Source organism: Enoplosus armatus, chromosome 1 (genome assembly GCF_043641665.1).
Source record: "Enoplosus armatus isolate fEnoArm2 chromosome 1, fEnoArm2.hap1, whole genome shotgun sequence".
In the NCBI taxonomy this organism is placed as follows: Eukaryota; Metazoa; Chordata; class Actinopteri; order Centrarchiformes; family Enoplosidae; genus Enoplosus; species Enoplosus armatus.
In genome coordinates, this window is record NC_092180.1 from 9,437,378 (window position 1) to 9,452,291 (window position 14,914).

The window sequence follows — 14,914 nt, forward strand, 5'->3', positions numbered from 1 at the left end:
TATTATTAGTAACAGCGGCTTGTTTGATAAACAAGTGCATCTGTGTGAACAGCCCATTTGCCAAAGGCATTCAATTATATACTCTAGTACTGACACCACATTCAGACAAATACAGGTAGCCTGTCTTTTAATGGTGGGTAACACCACTGGCACATCAGGCATACAACAACCTTCTACTGTATTCCATTATAACTGTTATTTGATCAGCATCAATTGGGAGCTAAATCGTAGATTTAACCTAATAGCCAGTATCTAAGTATACTACATGCTCAGGAGGAAATATGGCAACATTTGCAAATTCCATTTTGGGCCTCCATTTGTCCATTATCTTTCTCTGTGTGGCTTTCACTTGTCTGGTTATGTTGGAATTAAACTTTGTAAGAAGATTAATGTATAATGCTGTCGAGTAAGTCTTTATGCGCCCCTCCTGGGAGCAGGCTTTTTCCAGTTCTCCCAGGAAACGGACCGATTACCCAGGATGACCTGGTGGTGGGCGGATACTTCATCCCCAAAGGGGAAATACATGCGAGTCTTCTAGAGTGTGCATGTGCTGAAGAAAACGTGTGACCATAAGAGTCAGCCAAAAGCATCACAGTAGAACCATACTATACCTGCATTACTCATACATATCTCTCTTATCATAAGTATCATAAGTAGACAACATAGACAAACGATGACTGGATATAGAGGAATGGATCAACTAAGGATAAAAACCATAAAAACAAGATTTTAAATTTTGTAATGTGCAAGTCTAGTTTCTCACAGGTATACATGCCACAATGACAGAGCCAGGATTTAGAGTGCATCATAGCACAGAGACAGCGCTGGTCCAGGAAAGAATTTAAAATCCTTCTTCTCACCTACAAAGCTCTTACTGGTCAGGCACCATCATATCTTAAAGAGCTCATAGTACCCTGTTACCCCACTAGAGCACTGTACTCCCAGAATGCTGGATTAATTGCGGTTCCTAGTGTCTCCAAAAGTAGAATGGGAGCCAGAGCCCTCAGCTGTCAGGCACCTCTCCTGTGGAACCAGCTCCCAGTTTGGGTTCGGGAGGCACACATAGCAATGGACGAAAGGATAACTAAATAGAATAAATCTTGCAGTTTTTGAGTTACGTTCCTGAGTGCACGAGGTTGATGTAAATTCACACTGATGCACTGATGTAGCCAATAAATCAATGATTCCAGTAACTCAAAATATTGTGCACCCAAACATTGTCAAAATCAACTGATTTTTCAAATCTTTGTGAAGATCCCGAGGTGTCCAACAACACCACAAATAATGTCATGGAAATAGCATGGAATTTGTACAAAATTATATACATCTAAATAGATAATACATCTACATCATTTAATGACACTTCTATAAAAACCATGTCTCTGATAAAAAACGTTTCACTTAATAGTCTGATAGAAACAGATGCAGTGTATGCTGTAAATTACATTATTGTAGGACTTAAGGCTCTTATTTTAAAATCTAACTTTGAGGAAAGGAACATTAACGGTTAACAATTCGAAAGAGATCATTGTTCCAGCTTTCCCCCAAGTGACCTGGGCCCCATTTCTTAAAAGCATGTGATTTAGCATATGGCTATATTGATGTTAGCCCACAGACTTACAAGGGGACTAAGATTAACTAAAATGCTTTTGGGAAACGGGCCCTGAAATGACCCTGTGCACTCAATATACTAGTAAACATCTTATTTTGAATTACGACTGAATCAATGATTAAAAAAACCCCCAGTATTTAGTAAACTTTCAGTAAAGCTTTGTACAATTCTTATTATTATTGGTGCATGTTTATTTATTTTTTACATTTTTATGTGATCCTTGCTCTGTAGCTTCTGCTCCAATGAAAATACGGCCTTGTCTTAAATTACTGTAAATGAATAGGAATTTCGATTCATAGTTGTTGTGTACTTAGTGTCTGGTTACAAATTAGTACTGTCTGGCTTAGTGTGATGTACCGTAGATGTGGAGTTACTATTACTAGTTCAGAATAAGGTAACTGACGATCTCCCTCTCGCGATACTTTGCCAACGAGAACACAAGCGGAAGTAAATAATCGCCATGGCATGTTAGCTAGTGAGAGGGGATAAAGTAGCAAGTTAAGCGTGGGTGCTCCTTAGGTTTAACGGATACAAATAATTTACAACCTTCAGAGTTATTTGGCTGAACGTTGAGATATAATAGATTCGCTCCATGTGCATTTCAATTGTAAATACATTACAAACTTCGAGGAGTCGTGCAGCACGTTTGGGGCCTGGAAAGACGTATGCTAACGTAGCTAGCTAACGCGGCCGTTGAGCTAACGTCGCTTTTAGCACCACAGCCTAGCCAAAGACCACATTTTAAACAGATAAGTAACGTCACCCCAGCTAGCGTTAGCTCTGGCCGTGGTGAAGGGAAAGTTTGGCTGGATCTAAAATGATCATTGAAAACCTTGATGCCTTGAAAACATGGCTGTCTGACACCCTCGAGCCCATGTAAGTAACGTTAGCTATTAGCGACACAGCGGTCCACTCAACTCAGCTAGCTAGCTCAGTATGAGTTACACAAGCTAATATAGTTCTAACAAACACACAGGGCATCCAGTTCAAGGGTGTAATTAATCACCGATAACGTTATATTTTCAATGCTATTTATCCACGTCTTTATATGTGATGTTCACGTGTTCAATGTTTTTTTTTCTTCGCAATTCCAGCTGTGATGCAGACCCTTCTGCCCTCGCCAAGTATGTTGTTGCTTTGGTGAAGAAAGACAAGACTGAAAAGGAACTTAAAGCCTTGTGTATAGACCAGTTGGATGTATTTCTTCAGAAAGGTAATTAATCCCCCTGCTTTTATGAAAGCTTTACTTTGCAAGCCTCGTTTCATTCATCATTTGATCTAGTGTGTTATTATTTTGCTGTGTATTGATAATAATATCTTAAATATGCACTATTACCTTCTTTCAGAGACCCAGCCATTTGTGGATAAGCTGTTTGAAGCTGTTAACAACAAATGCTACCTCCCTCCGCTAGAGCAACCATCTTCTCTGGTCAAAGTTGAGAAAGACGAGCAGAAAAAAGATGAGGTGATCTTCTTATAATTTCTGTAATAACAGACACGGCAACTATTTAAAGATACTGTAGTTCCATCACATGTGCACTTAACGGTACCAAAATATATGGAGGACCTCTCATATCAGTAGCCAATTAGATAAACGATATTTATTTGAAGGCACTTTTTTCTTTGTTTAGATAAATCGGGAAGAAGACCGGGAGAAGAAGTTTTCTCGGCGAGTGAATCACAGTCCTCCACAATCAAGCTCTCGCTACAGCAGAGATGGCAGGTGTGTGCAACTGCCTGTTTCCATTTTCTCTTTCAGCTTGTATTTACTTTTCACTAATTATCCTGTCTTGGTTTACCAACATTTTTAGGAGAGGAGATGACCGTAAGAGAGACGACCGCTCCAGGAAGAGGGATTATGACCGCAACCCACCAAGGAGGGACTCATACCGCGATCGCTACAATCGCAGGAGAGGCCGCAGTCGCAGTTACAGTCGTAGCCGCAGCCGGAGTTGGAGCAAGGATCGTGTCCGAGACCGCGACAGAGAGAGGGATAGGGATAGAGACAGGGACAGAGATAGGGATCGAGATCGCAGCAGGAGCCGGTCACACAGCAGAACTCGGTCTAGAAGCAGGAGTAGAGGTAAGAACCTGATTGATGGATCTAAAATGATCTAATGGGTTCAAACTGGCACAAAGTGTTACTGCTGTTAGTCATATGTTAGTCTGACTCACTGGATGTTGGGATAAGTCTGCCATTGGCTGACTATTTCAGTCTGTATTCTCCTCCCCTTCCACTGTCTGCGTGTTAGGGCACCGTTGCAGCACCCTGAGCTTAGAGCCGCTCAAGATGAATGTGATTGGTTTGAAGAAATACAAACAAGCCAGAGCGTTTTTTCCCCCCAGATTTATAATGGGTTGAGCCAGACCTTATCTTTGAAGTGTGGCGGTCTGGCTGTGTGAAACTAATCATATGTAGACAGCCACACATGATAAACAGCAGGAACACTTTATGCCAGTTCTTTTCTATGGAGAGAGCAATGACACCAAAACCCTGGTTTTGAAACGCCAGTCTTTTACATCTTTCAGCGTGCTCAAAGTTCACTTAATTTGAACTATGACCCTGTTTGTAACTGACTTTTTTAAGTGTGTCCAGTGAGATTACAGTTAACCAACACACAACACACACTTCTTAAACACAAAGATTATCTCATGGTTTCCAGATATGTGTTTGTCTAATGTAATATAGGTTTGTATGGAGTTTTCTTAAGCATTAATTAAACTGATCTTGTTTATGAATTACATATAATTGTATGAATTAGTTACTTTATATGATGATGTATCAGCATTGAGCTAAACATTCAGAACTGACACATCCCAATAGTGATAGCAGCTCAGACTGCTGTTCATAAGTAGACAAATAATGACTGGATATTGAAGAATGGATCAATTGAGGATGAAAACAAGATTTAAAATTATGTGTAGACACATCTAATTTCTCACATGATGACTATGAATTACTATTATACATTGCTATTATTGTTTATTCGCAGAACGAGACCCTGGAAAATTGAAGTATGATCATGATCGAGTGGACAGGTCAGAGAGTGGTGATGGCTACACCCCAGCAGCCCTGGTCTCCACTGCAACCACTTCACACTTCCCAGTGCCAACACTGAGCAGCACCATTACAGTCATCGCCCCCACACATCATCATAGCAACAACACCACAGAGAGTTGGTCAGACTTCCGCCCTGGGCACCCTGTGGATCGTGGCCTTTTTAGTAGGGGGCCACCCCCCCAACAGAGGAAGAGATGTCGTGACTATGATGGTAAGGAAAGCTGACTAAACTTTTTCCCATTAAAAGATTGGCCGTTTTTTTATTGCTGTAGTTCTGTGTGTTTGATGTTCTTCATGTGTCTGCTGTCTTTTCCAGAAAAGGGCTTCTGCATGAGAGGAGACATGTGTCCTTTTGACCATGGAAGTGACCCAGTTGTAGTGGAGGATGTCAATTTGCCCAGTATGCTGCCCTTCCAGCCTCCACCAATCCCAGGAGTGGATGCACCACCGCCGCCAGGCCTTCCACCACCGCCCCCTCTTATGAACCCCCCACCTGTGAACCTGCGGCCCCCTGTTCCCCCACCAGGTGCCCTCCCACCCAGCCTTCCACCTGTTGCAGGTAGGAGTTCAGACATTTCTCTGAAATTTTGGGGTGAAGCTCGTTATGTGCCCCATAGGTAATAACTAACCTTTTTCCAATATTTTTTTAGGATGAATCGTCAAATGTTTTGTTTTGTTATTACAGTTACTTTGTTCCATTTGGTATTCAATATTAGCGCACCCTTGAGTGGATGTGAATAATTACAGTCACCTGTTATACAATCTTCAGAATTCTGTTGCTGGGCAACAGCTTGGGACCAAGCCTGCATTCTGTCAGCTGTTGCTATGAATGAACAGGAAGTAAACCCACATTTTATGTTTATGTTTGAAACTGTGAAATTGTTTAATCAACAAAAGACTATTTGAAAGGATAATTTGACAGTAGTAGTAGTTACCTACCTGGTGAACAGTTTGAACAATAACCAGTTCAGCACAGGCCAGACTTACACAATTGGTTTGTCCAGTTAGCTGTTTTGCTTGAACTTCTCATTCCATAAGATTTAGTATGTTGTTTTACTCTGTCCGACACAGGTCCCCCTCCTCCGCTTCCTCCACTGCAACCGTCAGGCATGGATGCTCCTCCCAATTCCATCACCAGCTCTGTTCCTACCATCGTCACCTCTGGGATGCGCTCCTCACTTCCCCAGGCCTCAGTGCCACTCTTCCCCTCCGGTAATGGCTGTGTGTCTTTTTGAAGTTACAGATTTAATTTTGTATTCATAGATCACTGTTACTGTGCCTTTGCTTGCTGTTTTATGAGTTAGTATTCTCTCTCTCCTGACCAGACAACTATGAGACAGATGTGTACAATCCTGAGGCTCCCAGCATCACAAATACTTCCCGGCCGATCTACCGCCACCGGGTCAATGCCCAGAGACCCAACCTGATTGGCCTCACTATGGGGGAGGTGGACAAGCCACAGAGAGGTATTGTTTACATGAACTGAACCAACCAGCTTTGAATAGATTGTCTTAAAAAATGCATGCACTTTCCCTCCAACCATTGGCCTGCTTAGTACTTTGACCAGTGTTTTAACTTGTTGGTGCCTCACAAACAAGGAGAATATCGGTATTCACTGCTTAAAAGTCTTGCCCTAGAGTTGTGATTTTTTTTTGAGCTGTTTGCTGTTGTCACAGAACTGACTGTCTGCATTTGTCCCTCACCAGAAAAGATACCAAACAACAGCATGAGGATCGTTATGGAATCTGATTCAAGGAAGAGACCAATCGTGTCCCATGATGGAGGCCTCCCCCCAAAGAAACCTTGGTTTGACAAGTAAGACACCTTTTTATTGTAATATGAAAATAAAAGTCATGTGCTGCCTTTAAACCCATTGGTTAAGCACATTAGACAAAGGTATGTTTAATACCCTCCTCATTGGATTGTAAATAATTTCTCTTCTCTACTCAGACCCAACTTTAACAAACCCAACCATCAGGGCTACCACAAAAGAGCCCCATTCTTTCCTAACACCAAACTGCTGGTTCGGCAAATTCCCCCCGAGCTTAACAACATCAGCAAACTCAATGAACATTTCAGCAAGTTTGGTACCATCGTCAACCTGCAGGTCAGTCCCTATGTGGTGCTATAGATATGAAAGTCACAGTTTTGATGGGTAGTAGTATGTATTTACTGTGTAGTGCAATTGGTGATGATCTGTGAATCTGGTATCAGAAGTTTAAGGAGTTTTAAAACTACTTTGGCATTGATGTTTGACACATGGGAATTTTTATGATTACACTACGAAGATCACAGGAGTAATTAAGGTCAATAAAAGTTATGGAATAGTCAATCTAAGGTACCCAAAAATAATCAATTAAAATAAACTACCTACCCTCTTCAAATGCTTTGATGCACTGGCTTTTGAAGGATCGTACTATGAGTAATATACATTCGGTGAAAAGTCACATCATAGAGTTGCTCTTGTGTCCATTTGATAACCAGAATTCACAGTATGTGCACCACTGTTATATAACTGTCTTACTGTACCATTTTTATTTCTTTTTACAGGTTGCTTACCACAATGACCCAGAGGGGGCACTGATCCAGTTTGCATCTCCAGACGAAGCCAAGCGAGCTATGCAAAGCACAGAGGCTGTTCTCAACAACCGCTTCATCAGGGTGCACTGGTTTCGTGATGATGGGAGTGATGGGCAGGGCCAGGGCCAGTCTCACTCACAGCAGCAGTCTCAGCCACAGCCAGCCATGGTAAGAGTTCATTTTAAAACGGTCACTCATAACGTGGTTGTTAACAAAAATGTTGCCAGTATTTGCCTGGGTCAAATTTCCCAGTTAGAGTAAATATCTTCAAATAAGATGCACTTGTGAATGAACAAGTTCAGTTGTATTTGATGTTCTTTAGACTTGTCAAAGACTGGAGAGACTAAATTAGTCCTGTCAACAAAAGTCTTGCACTAAAAGAGTTTTTGCACCTTGAACCTTGTATTTCTGGGAACATTTTGTAGTTTGCTGGTGTATTGTACCTTTGCTAGTGGATAACTGGCCAAACGTTACTAATGCCATACAATATCATGTTGAAGTGGAGTTTTATAGGGCCCTATTTTAATTGGGCAAACGCAAAGACCAGTGAAAAGTGTCTTGGACGCATGTATGTTACAGCAGAACACACAAATGATGAATAAATAGTTTATATAAAATGACCACATGGAAAGGCCCATTCTGTGTCCCGTTCACTCTCCTCCATTTTTGTTTATGTTGCCTTCATGCAACTTTCCTGCCTGCATCTGTGCAGTGCAGAAGAACGCATGAACGATAGACATTTTTCTTTCGTCACGTGATATATATAGTCATATCGCACAGCCCTGAAAGCAGATGATACAGATGCACCTGAAAGATTAGCACAACAAGAAAACTGGAAGATTGAATTGTCTGACAGTGGCTATGTTAAAATGCACTAATGCATCAATCCAGACATAATGTGTTTAACATCTCCTTTGTCGTTCAGCAGCCCTCAGCCACGTCTCTTAAGCAGTCTGTAAAGGATCGCCTTGGACCTGTGCTCACTGGGAATTCTGAGCCCTCCCAAGATTCCTGTGTAGCCTCTCAGGTGGGTAATGGTGCTCAGGGTGTGCTATTTCACATATACTTGTCAAAATCCGCAGATGGTGTGTATAAACATTATGTATTTTTTGCCCCACTGGTGCAGAATCCTTCTAAAGTGTCGGTGAAGGACCGTTTGGGATTCTCTGCCAAACCAGCAGCTCCTGTTGAAAAAGTAAGTGTCCACTCACTGTTCGGATTTACCCATTTCCTTTTGGAATTTCTCTCCTGTTTCAAATTGTGAAAATGTTATATGCTATCACTTGACTCCCCTTTTCAGGTGTTTTCGACATCTATGGGCCTCACAAAGACTGTATACAATCCTGCTGCCATGAAGGCAGCCCAGAAAACCTCAGAGGAAGCCCTAAAGAAGAAACAGGTGAGAGGAGAAATGGAGGGAATGGTGGGAAAAGGAGAATGGAGAGTTTCAGAAGTAAGGCCGCAATAGGATAATGAAATGGGAAGCAAGCAACTCAGATTCTCAGACTAAGAACAGAGGGCAGTACCTAATCATTCCCATAATTCCTTTCACAGGAAGCTCTCAGACTACAGCAGGATGTGAGGAAGAAGAAGCAGGAAATATTGGAGAAGCACATTGAAACACAGAAGGTAAGATAATCTGGAGTAGAGGTTTTAATACACTTCTTGTACATTCAAGTGTCCCTATCACCTATCTGCTTTTAGATTCTACAATCTCTCTATACAAAACTTACATGTCAGTGTGTGAGCTGTAAAAAGAGGTCTGACTCACCACTGGGGCTGGGGGCTGTAACTCATTTACTCTGCGATCTTAGTCAACGGCGATGCTATATCGTTTCTACCTTTTTAAAGTGACGTGACAAAACATTATGAAGCGGCTTGTTGTTCATATTAAAATGATCCACAATTTTAAATCTTCCCGCCTCCTGTCCTGTTTGACTTGAGGCTGACCGTGTTGTTTTGCAATTATTCAAGTACTCTGTTGTAAGCAGCACAAACAATAGTTAAACTTGTGATTCTGTTTTTCTGCAGCTCCTGATATCCAAACTTGAGAAGAACAAAGCAATGAAGGCAGAGGATAAAGCCAAGATCATGGAAACTTTGGGCATGTTAACCAAGAGCATCACCAAACTGCAAGAGGAGATAAAGGGAATCTCAAGCAGCAACAACCTGCTGCGCACAGCCAAGAGCAAGGCCCAGGTAATGCTTTCTCCCAGCTAGTGCTACTCATGCAACACACATACCCCCCCACAAAAGATAAAAACCTGATAGATTGTGATATTCCTTTGATTTTGAGTTGATGGGTTTTGCTTTTCTACTGGCTTTTGTTAGAAAATTGGTTGTACCTCACCCTTGCTGTATGAATATCTCCTCACCTAGCAAGCAACTAGATTTTCTGTTTTCCACGTTATCCAGTTGCCTTTGACTTATTACTTCCGACTTGGAATGTCATCTTTCCTGATGTGAGTTAATAATATGTTCAGGCACAGAAGGAACTGCTGGATGCAGAGTTGGACCTGTACAAGAAGACTCAGGCGGGAGAGGACACTGCTTTGTTGAAGATCAAGTATACCCAGCTGCAAATTGAGGTATTGACTTAAGACATAAGACAAAACTCCCTAAAGCTTGAAATCAAATTCTGAAATGCTATTTTCACAGCTGCCACTGGAGGGCACTCGTGCTTTTATAACTTCCAATGATCTGTTGGGCGTCTCATCTCCACAACTCTAATTATGTGTTTCAAGATCAGCCAGATGTTTGTGCTCTGTTTGACTTCTTTCCATCCCCGTTTTTATGTTTTCACCCAGGCAGCTAAAAGGGGACTGCTGTCACCAGGACGAGGCCGGGGGGTGCATGCTCGGGGCCGTGGTGCTCTCAGGGCCCGGGGACGGGGCACCAGAGGGCGGGGGAGAGGTGTGCCGCTGCATGCCGTCGTGGACCATCGACCACGAGCACTGGAGATTTCTGGTTTCACCGAGGCAGACCATGTAGACCTGCTGCCACACTTTGCTGTAAGTCAGCCTAAAGCTACATTACTGAGAAAATGAGATTTGATATGGTATTGAACTAATATGACCTTTTTGATGGAAGCTGTAGGTGGGAGATCAGAGCGCTCTGTGTTAAAGAGCACTGCTAGTTTTACTGTTGAGGAGGTGGACATTCAATGCTCGTGGGTCAGTCAGGACTTGATGAATAAAACTTTCAGCTGTTCTCACATCTTACTTTGGATGGAGGCTGTTTGTGGTGTGGCCATACAGAAACAAAACCACAAAATCTAAACATCAACATAGCCTATAAATTATATGAATCACATATAATTGGATTATTACCCCAAAGTGATAACATAAATAAGGATTTCAGTAAAACTCACTTGGGCTATATTATTATTCCTAATATTAATTATGCTCTGTTACATATCATGCACAATAATTCTATGGGCAATGAATTATTACTATTGTTCAGTGTTGCAAAAAGTACAACAGTGTCCTCTGGTGGTTACAGCTGCACAGTGTAACTGACCACCAAAGGTGCAACAACACACAGTTGCAGTCCAGTCTGTCTAAACACAAATTAAATGGTGTTAAAGTGGCACATCCAGTAGGTCCTCCACTACCACACTGTGACTTCAGTGAAAATTCACCGACATAATAAGCTCACTTTCAATCTAAAGTCAAGTTATTCACCCCTTATCCCCCAGAAAAGAATACTATAACCAGCAACAGTAAAAACTAAAAGCATGCAACAGTTATCCAGACATGCAGCAGACATGCTCTTGTATAATGTGTACTGGTTCATCTCAGTCCCCCCAGTATTCAATATATGTTTGAGCAACAGCCATGATACTAGCATCAGTTGTGTAATCTCAAATTAAACGTGTCAGTGAGAATGAGATAATGCAGCTGCAATATTAAAAGCAACTTGTAGAAAAAACAGCACCCTAACACCAAGAGATATCACTTAATATTTGTCTGGTAATTGTTCATTAGGCACTTGCAGTGACAGACGATACAAAATGTAATTTTTCAATAATTACACAGGAATTGGTTACCAAGTAAGTTACCAAAATGTTGTGTTTGCAATTTTGAAGCAATTTGGAGAGATTGAAGATTGCCAGATTGATGAAAACAACCTGTCTGCAGTCATCACTTACAAGACGAGAGCGGAGGCAGAACAGGTGAGTAACCTACCAGCCGTGCACCAAATATTTTTGAGTTTCTTTCTTGAGATTCCAACAGTGAAAGGTATTTTCCTAGTTTTTTTTGCATTGCTTCATCAGGGGCAACAAAATCTGCTTAGTATTTGATTAAGCCTATTGTTTTCACAATCCTTTAACATACCTTTTTACACTTCATAATCTCTCCTCTAACCATGTGTTTTCCCCATCTGCACCTGTTTTTGGTCCACGTGTAAGGCGGCGCTTCATGGAGTGAGATTCAACAACCAGACTTTACGCCTGGCCTGGCATAAGGCTGTTACGACTCTAAGTACTGCGAATGCTGACGAGGCAGAACCAGAGGAGGATGAGGTTTGTGGACATTTCTCACTTTGCATTCTTGTATGTGTTTCTCTGTATAGCACCTAGGGTTGGGCAACATGTTAGAATTTCCCAACCACCGGCGATTGCTGATATACTTATTCAATGACATCCACGGTCTTTAATGTGAAAATCTAATTCCACTGAAACATTACAGCCTATAGGCTTCTCTTGCTAAGCAATGAGCTGTAAAGAGGCTGAACAGCTGTCTGACATTACTTGAAAAAGAGTCCGATGGCGTCAGATGAAGGACGCCTCAGCCTCATAATGAATAAACAGGTGGTGATAACATAACTATGCTATTAAATGATCATGATGATTAAACGAAATGAATGACAGTTTTTGGTCTAGTTCTCAAATATGATATATCAATTGACGTTGCTTTTCAGCACCAACTGGTCGGACAACAACCACCAAAGACGGCTTGATTATCGTTTAATCACTGCTCTGTTTTGTGAGACTTGTCGGAAATCAGTTCAACAAGAACGTTCATAATATGGCCTAACTCCACCTGCTTGTTCCTATTTGCACTCGATGAATTCTCGAGGAGGCAGACCATACATTTCTCAAAATAAAATGACAAAAAACGCCCCAAACCCCCCCCCCCCACCCCCCACCCCACAACAACCAGCGAATACCAATTGCAGCTATATTCATCCAATCGCCCAACTCTAATAGCACCTATGGTAGCCGATCGGGACCTTTGATTCTGCATACGTTTTTTTGTAAAGACGATGAGCCTTAAGGAGAGGGGTGGGACTGATCTTATTTCTAGAATAAAAATCCACTCAGAAATATTTACCTTAGTGGAGATATTGTCACTTTTCAGATATCACACCAGAAAAGCTTATGAAATACCTATTTCTTGTTGTGTTACATTTAGAGAACACAAGAAGGAGCCATTACATATACAGCAAGGATTGTCTTAATGGGGCTTTTGCATGGCCACTTGTACTTTCATTAAGCAGCTGGTCTATCTGCAGCATGATACTCTCAAGCTGAGAATTTAGTCCCTCTTGAGACCTTTTTAAATACATGGTGCTGTTAGTTGAGTGCTGATGATGCTCAAAATAAAAGGTCCTTCCACTTTCGTTCACTTTTTAATCATCTATAGAGCACTAATATCAGTGTTTTCCTTTTTTTTTCTTCTGTCAGTACCCGGAAGAGTCTCTGAGCGATGATGCACTGCTGCAGGATGATGATGAAGAAGATGATGACAACGAGTCTCGCTCCTGGCGCAGATGAAGATCAGTCAGACTCTTCTCAGGTTGCACTGGTGTGGAAGACGAGCAACAATCCAGCAACTTTATAAGATTTCAATGCCTGTTTATAAATCTTCAAGGCACATTTCACTTTGGCTAGACTTTTTTTCCCCTCACAAATGTGTAACTGGCAGAAGAACCATGTGCGAGTTTGATTAATTTTAACAATTTAAAAATGGTGAATTTTTTTAATGCTCTTAATGTAGAATTAGTTCTGTATTTTTTTTTTTTTTGTTATTTCGGTTGACAAAACACAAATAGTTTGACATGTGACAGCTGATGACTTAATGACACATTTGTTGAACTGTCAGTTTAAGAAAACAAAACCTGTGTTGTAATTTAACTGAATGACAGACTGTAGCTTTTGCAGAATAGTACTAGGTTGACTGGTTTAAACGCTCATGTGTAAATATTTTATGTCTGGGTTTAAATGATTTGTATGAAAGCTTGGCTTCTCAGTTCTTGGCTTTACTTTGGATTGTACAAAAAATAAAGAATTGAAATGGTCTGAAAACATCCTGCCAAAAAAAAGAAAAAAGAAAAAATATAACAACAAAAAAAAGTGGTGGCAGTGAAAAAAAGAACACTCCTAAAAGAGCAGAAAAAAAGACCATTTCAAAAAACAAAACCTTCATCTTCCCCTAAAGAGCAAAGTTCCTAAAAAAAAATCCTACATCTATCAACACCACTTCATTTTCTTTTTATATTTTGGATCGGTAAGGTAAACCTAATATGTAGCACTGATTTCCATGCCAAGGTAAGAACGTGACATAATCTGATCGTATAATTCTGCAAAATGATTGTTCTAATTATTGCCTAGCCTAACAATCTTTACCATAATATATATATGATCTAAATACGAAATATGTATGGCCCAATTACTAATGCAACAATAACTAAGAACGTGTCTTTTTCTTGCAGGAGGTGTCTGTCCGGTGTCCAGCTACAACTCTTCATCAGCATTTCAGAAATGTATCTTGTATTGACTGTAACACTGGTGCCACACTAAGTGCTGCTTTATTAAAATACAGTATTTTTTTTAAATTGTCATTTTGCTTATTATGTGTGATGATTGCCTGCTTCAAGTTCTTGAGCCAACTTGCACCCGTGGGTAAATGAAAAGCAACAGAACTATTTTAAGCTGTTGAACATTATTTTCTACATTTAGGTAAAGTTTAAAGGTTTCTTTCTTGGAGAACTTGGCTTACATTACATGGATCCATATAGATCCCTGTGGAATTCATATGTATTAAAGCCCCTGAAAACTTGGTCAAAGTTGAAATTTAGTTATCCATTTTAGCTCTTGAGAGTTTACATCTAAAGGGTCTGGTGGTCTGCTTCATCTGGACTGTGTGGGTGTGGTTTGATCAGATTTGATTGACAGTGGCCTGGCAACATAGGCAAGCAACCCCTAAACTGTGGCCTCAATCCTGACTGGTGCAGGGATAAAGCTGATACCTCTTTACTCCAGCTGAACCCCACCCACTTCAAACCTGTGACAGACAGCAGACAACACTAAAACAGACTTGCCCCATGTGGAATAAACAAGTTATAACTTTGGCAGAATATAGTGTGTTTCTGTAGGATCCCATTGCTCATGGTGAGGAGCTGATTGAGAAAATGGGTCTTCAGGGCTTTTAAAGTGTTTTTCATGTATCTGGCTTTCAATAAGACAGCAGTGTCAACTCATACTTATGTCATGTTGGAGTTATCGTAATTATATAGTTTCTGGCTTGTAAATAGAGTTCACATCAACAACCATGTTGTAATTATGACTTGGAGAAACAGATTTTTATGAAAGCTCTGATATGTTTGACTTGGCATTTACTAATACAGAAGTGTCTAAAAACCAAAACAAATATGGA

General features: G+C 40.8%; 1 protein-coding gene across 2 annotated transcripts; it reads left to right on the forward strand.

Annotated features, from left to right (window-relative positions):
* The first annotated feature begins 2,414 nt into the window (after positions 1 to 2,414).
* rbm26 (RNA binding motif protein 26) lies at positions 2,415 to 14,093 on the forward strand. Of its 2 annotated transcripts, none has more exons than XM_070912901.1 (22): positions 2,415 to 2,488; positions 2,707 to 2,825; positions 2,959 to 3,077; positions 3,244 to 3,335; positions 3,424 to 3,695; positions 4,606 to 4,884; positions 4,990 to 5,232; positions 5,745 to 5,885; positions 5,999 to 6,139; positions 6,380 to 6,488; positions 6,624 to 6,780; positions 7,224 to 7,421; positions 8,179 to 8,280; positions 8,380 to 8,448; positions 8,554 to 8,652; positions 8,808 to 8,882; positions 9,285 to 9,452; positions 9,737 to 9,841; positions 10,061 to 10,264; positions 11,341 to 11,427; positions 11,665 to 11,778; positions 12,943 to 14,093. In XM_070912901.1, exons 1-22 carry the CDS (start codon positions 2,430 to 2,432, stop codon positions 13,030 to 13,032), a joined length of 3,042 nt encoding a protein of 1,013 aa, XP_070769002.1. In that variant the 5' UTR covers positions 2,415 to 2,429; the 3' UTR covers positions 13,033 to 14,093. The 2 variants fall into 2 exon arrangements, with proteins under 2 accessions (XP_070769002.1, XP_070769085.1); XM_070912984.1 differs by having other exon boundaries at positions 8,182 to 8,280.
* Positions 14,094 to 14,914: the final 821 nt, after the last annotated feature.

Coding starts and splice junctions, on each gene's coding strand:
- rbm26 (XM_070912901.1), top strand. CDS start 2,430: ATGATCATTGAAAACCTTGATGCCTTGAAAACATGGCTGTCTGACACC. Junction 3,078..3,243: donor ACGAGCAGAAAAAAGATGAG/GTGATCTTCTTA, acceptor TTCTTTGTTTAG/ATAAATCGGGAAGAAGACCG. Junction 7,422..8,178: donor CTCAGCCACAGCCAGCCATG/GTAAGAGTTCAT, acceptor TTTGTCGTTCAG/CAGCCCTCAGCCACGTCTCT.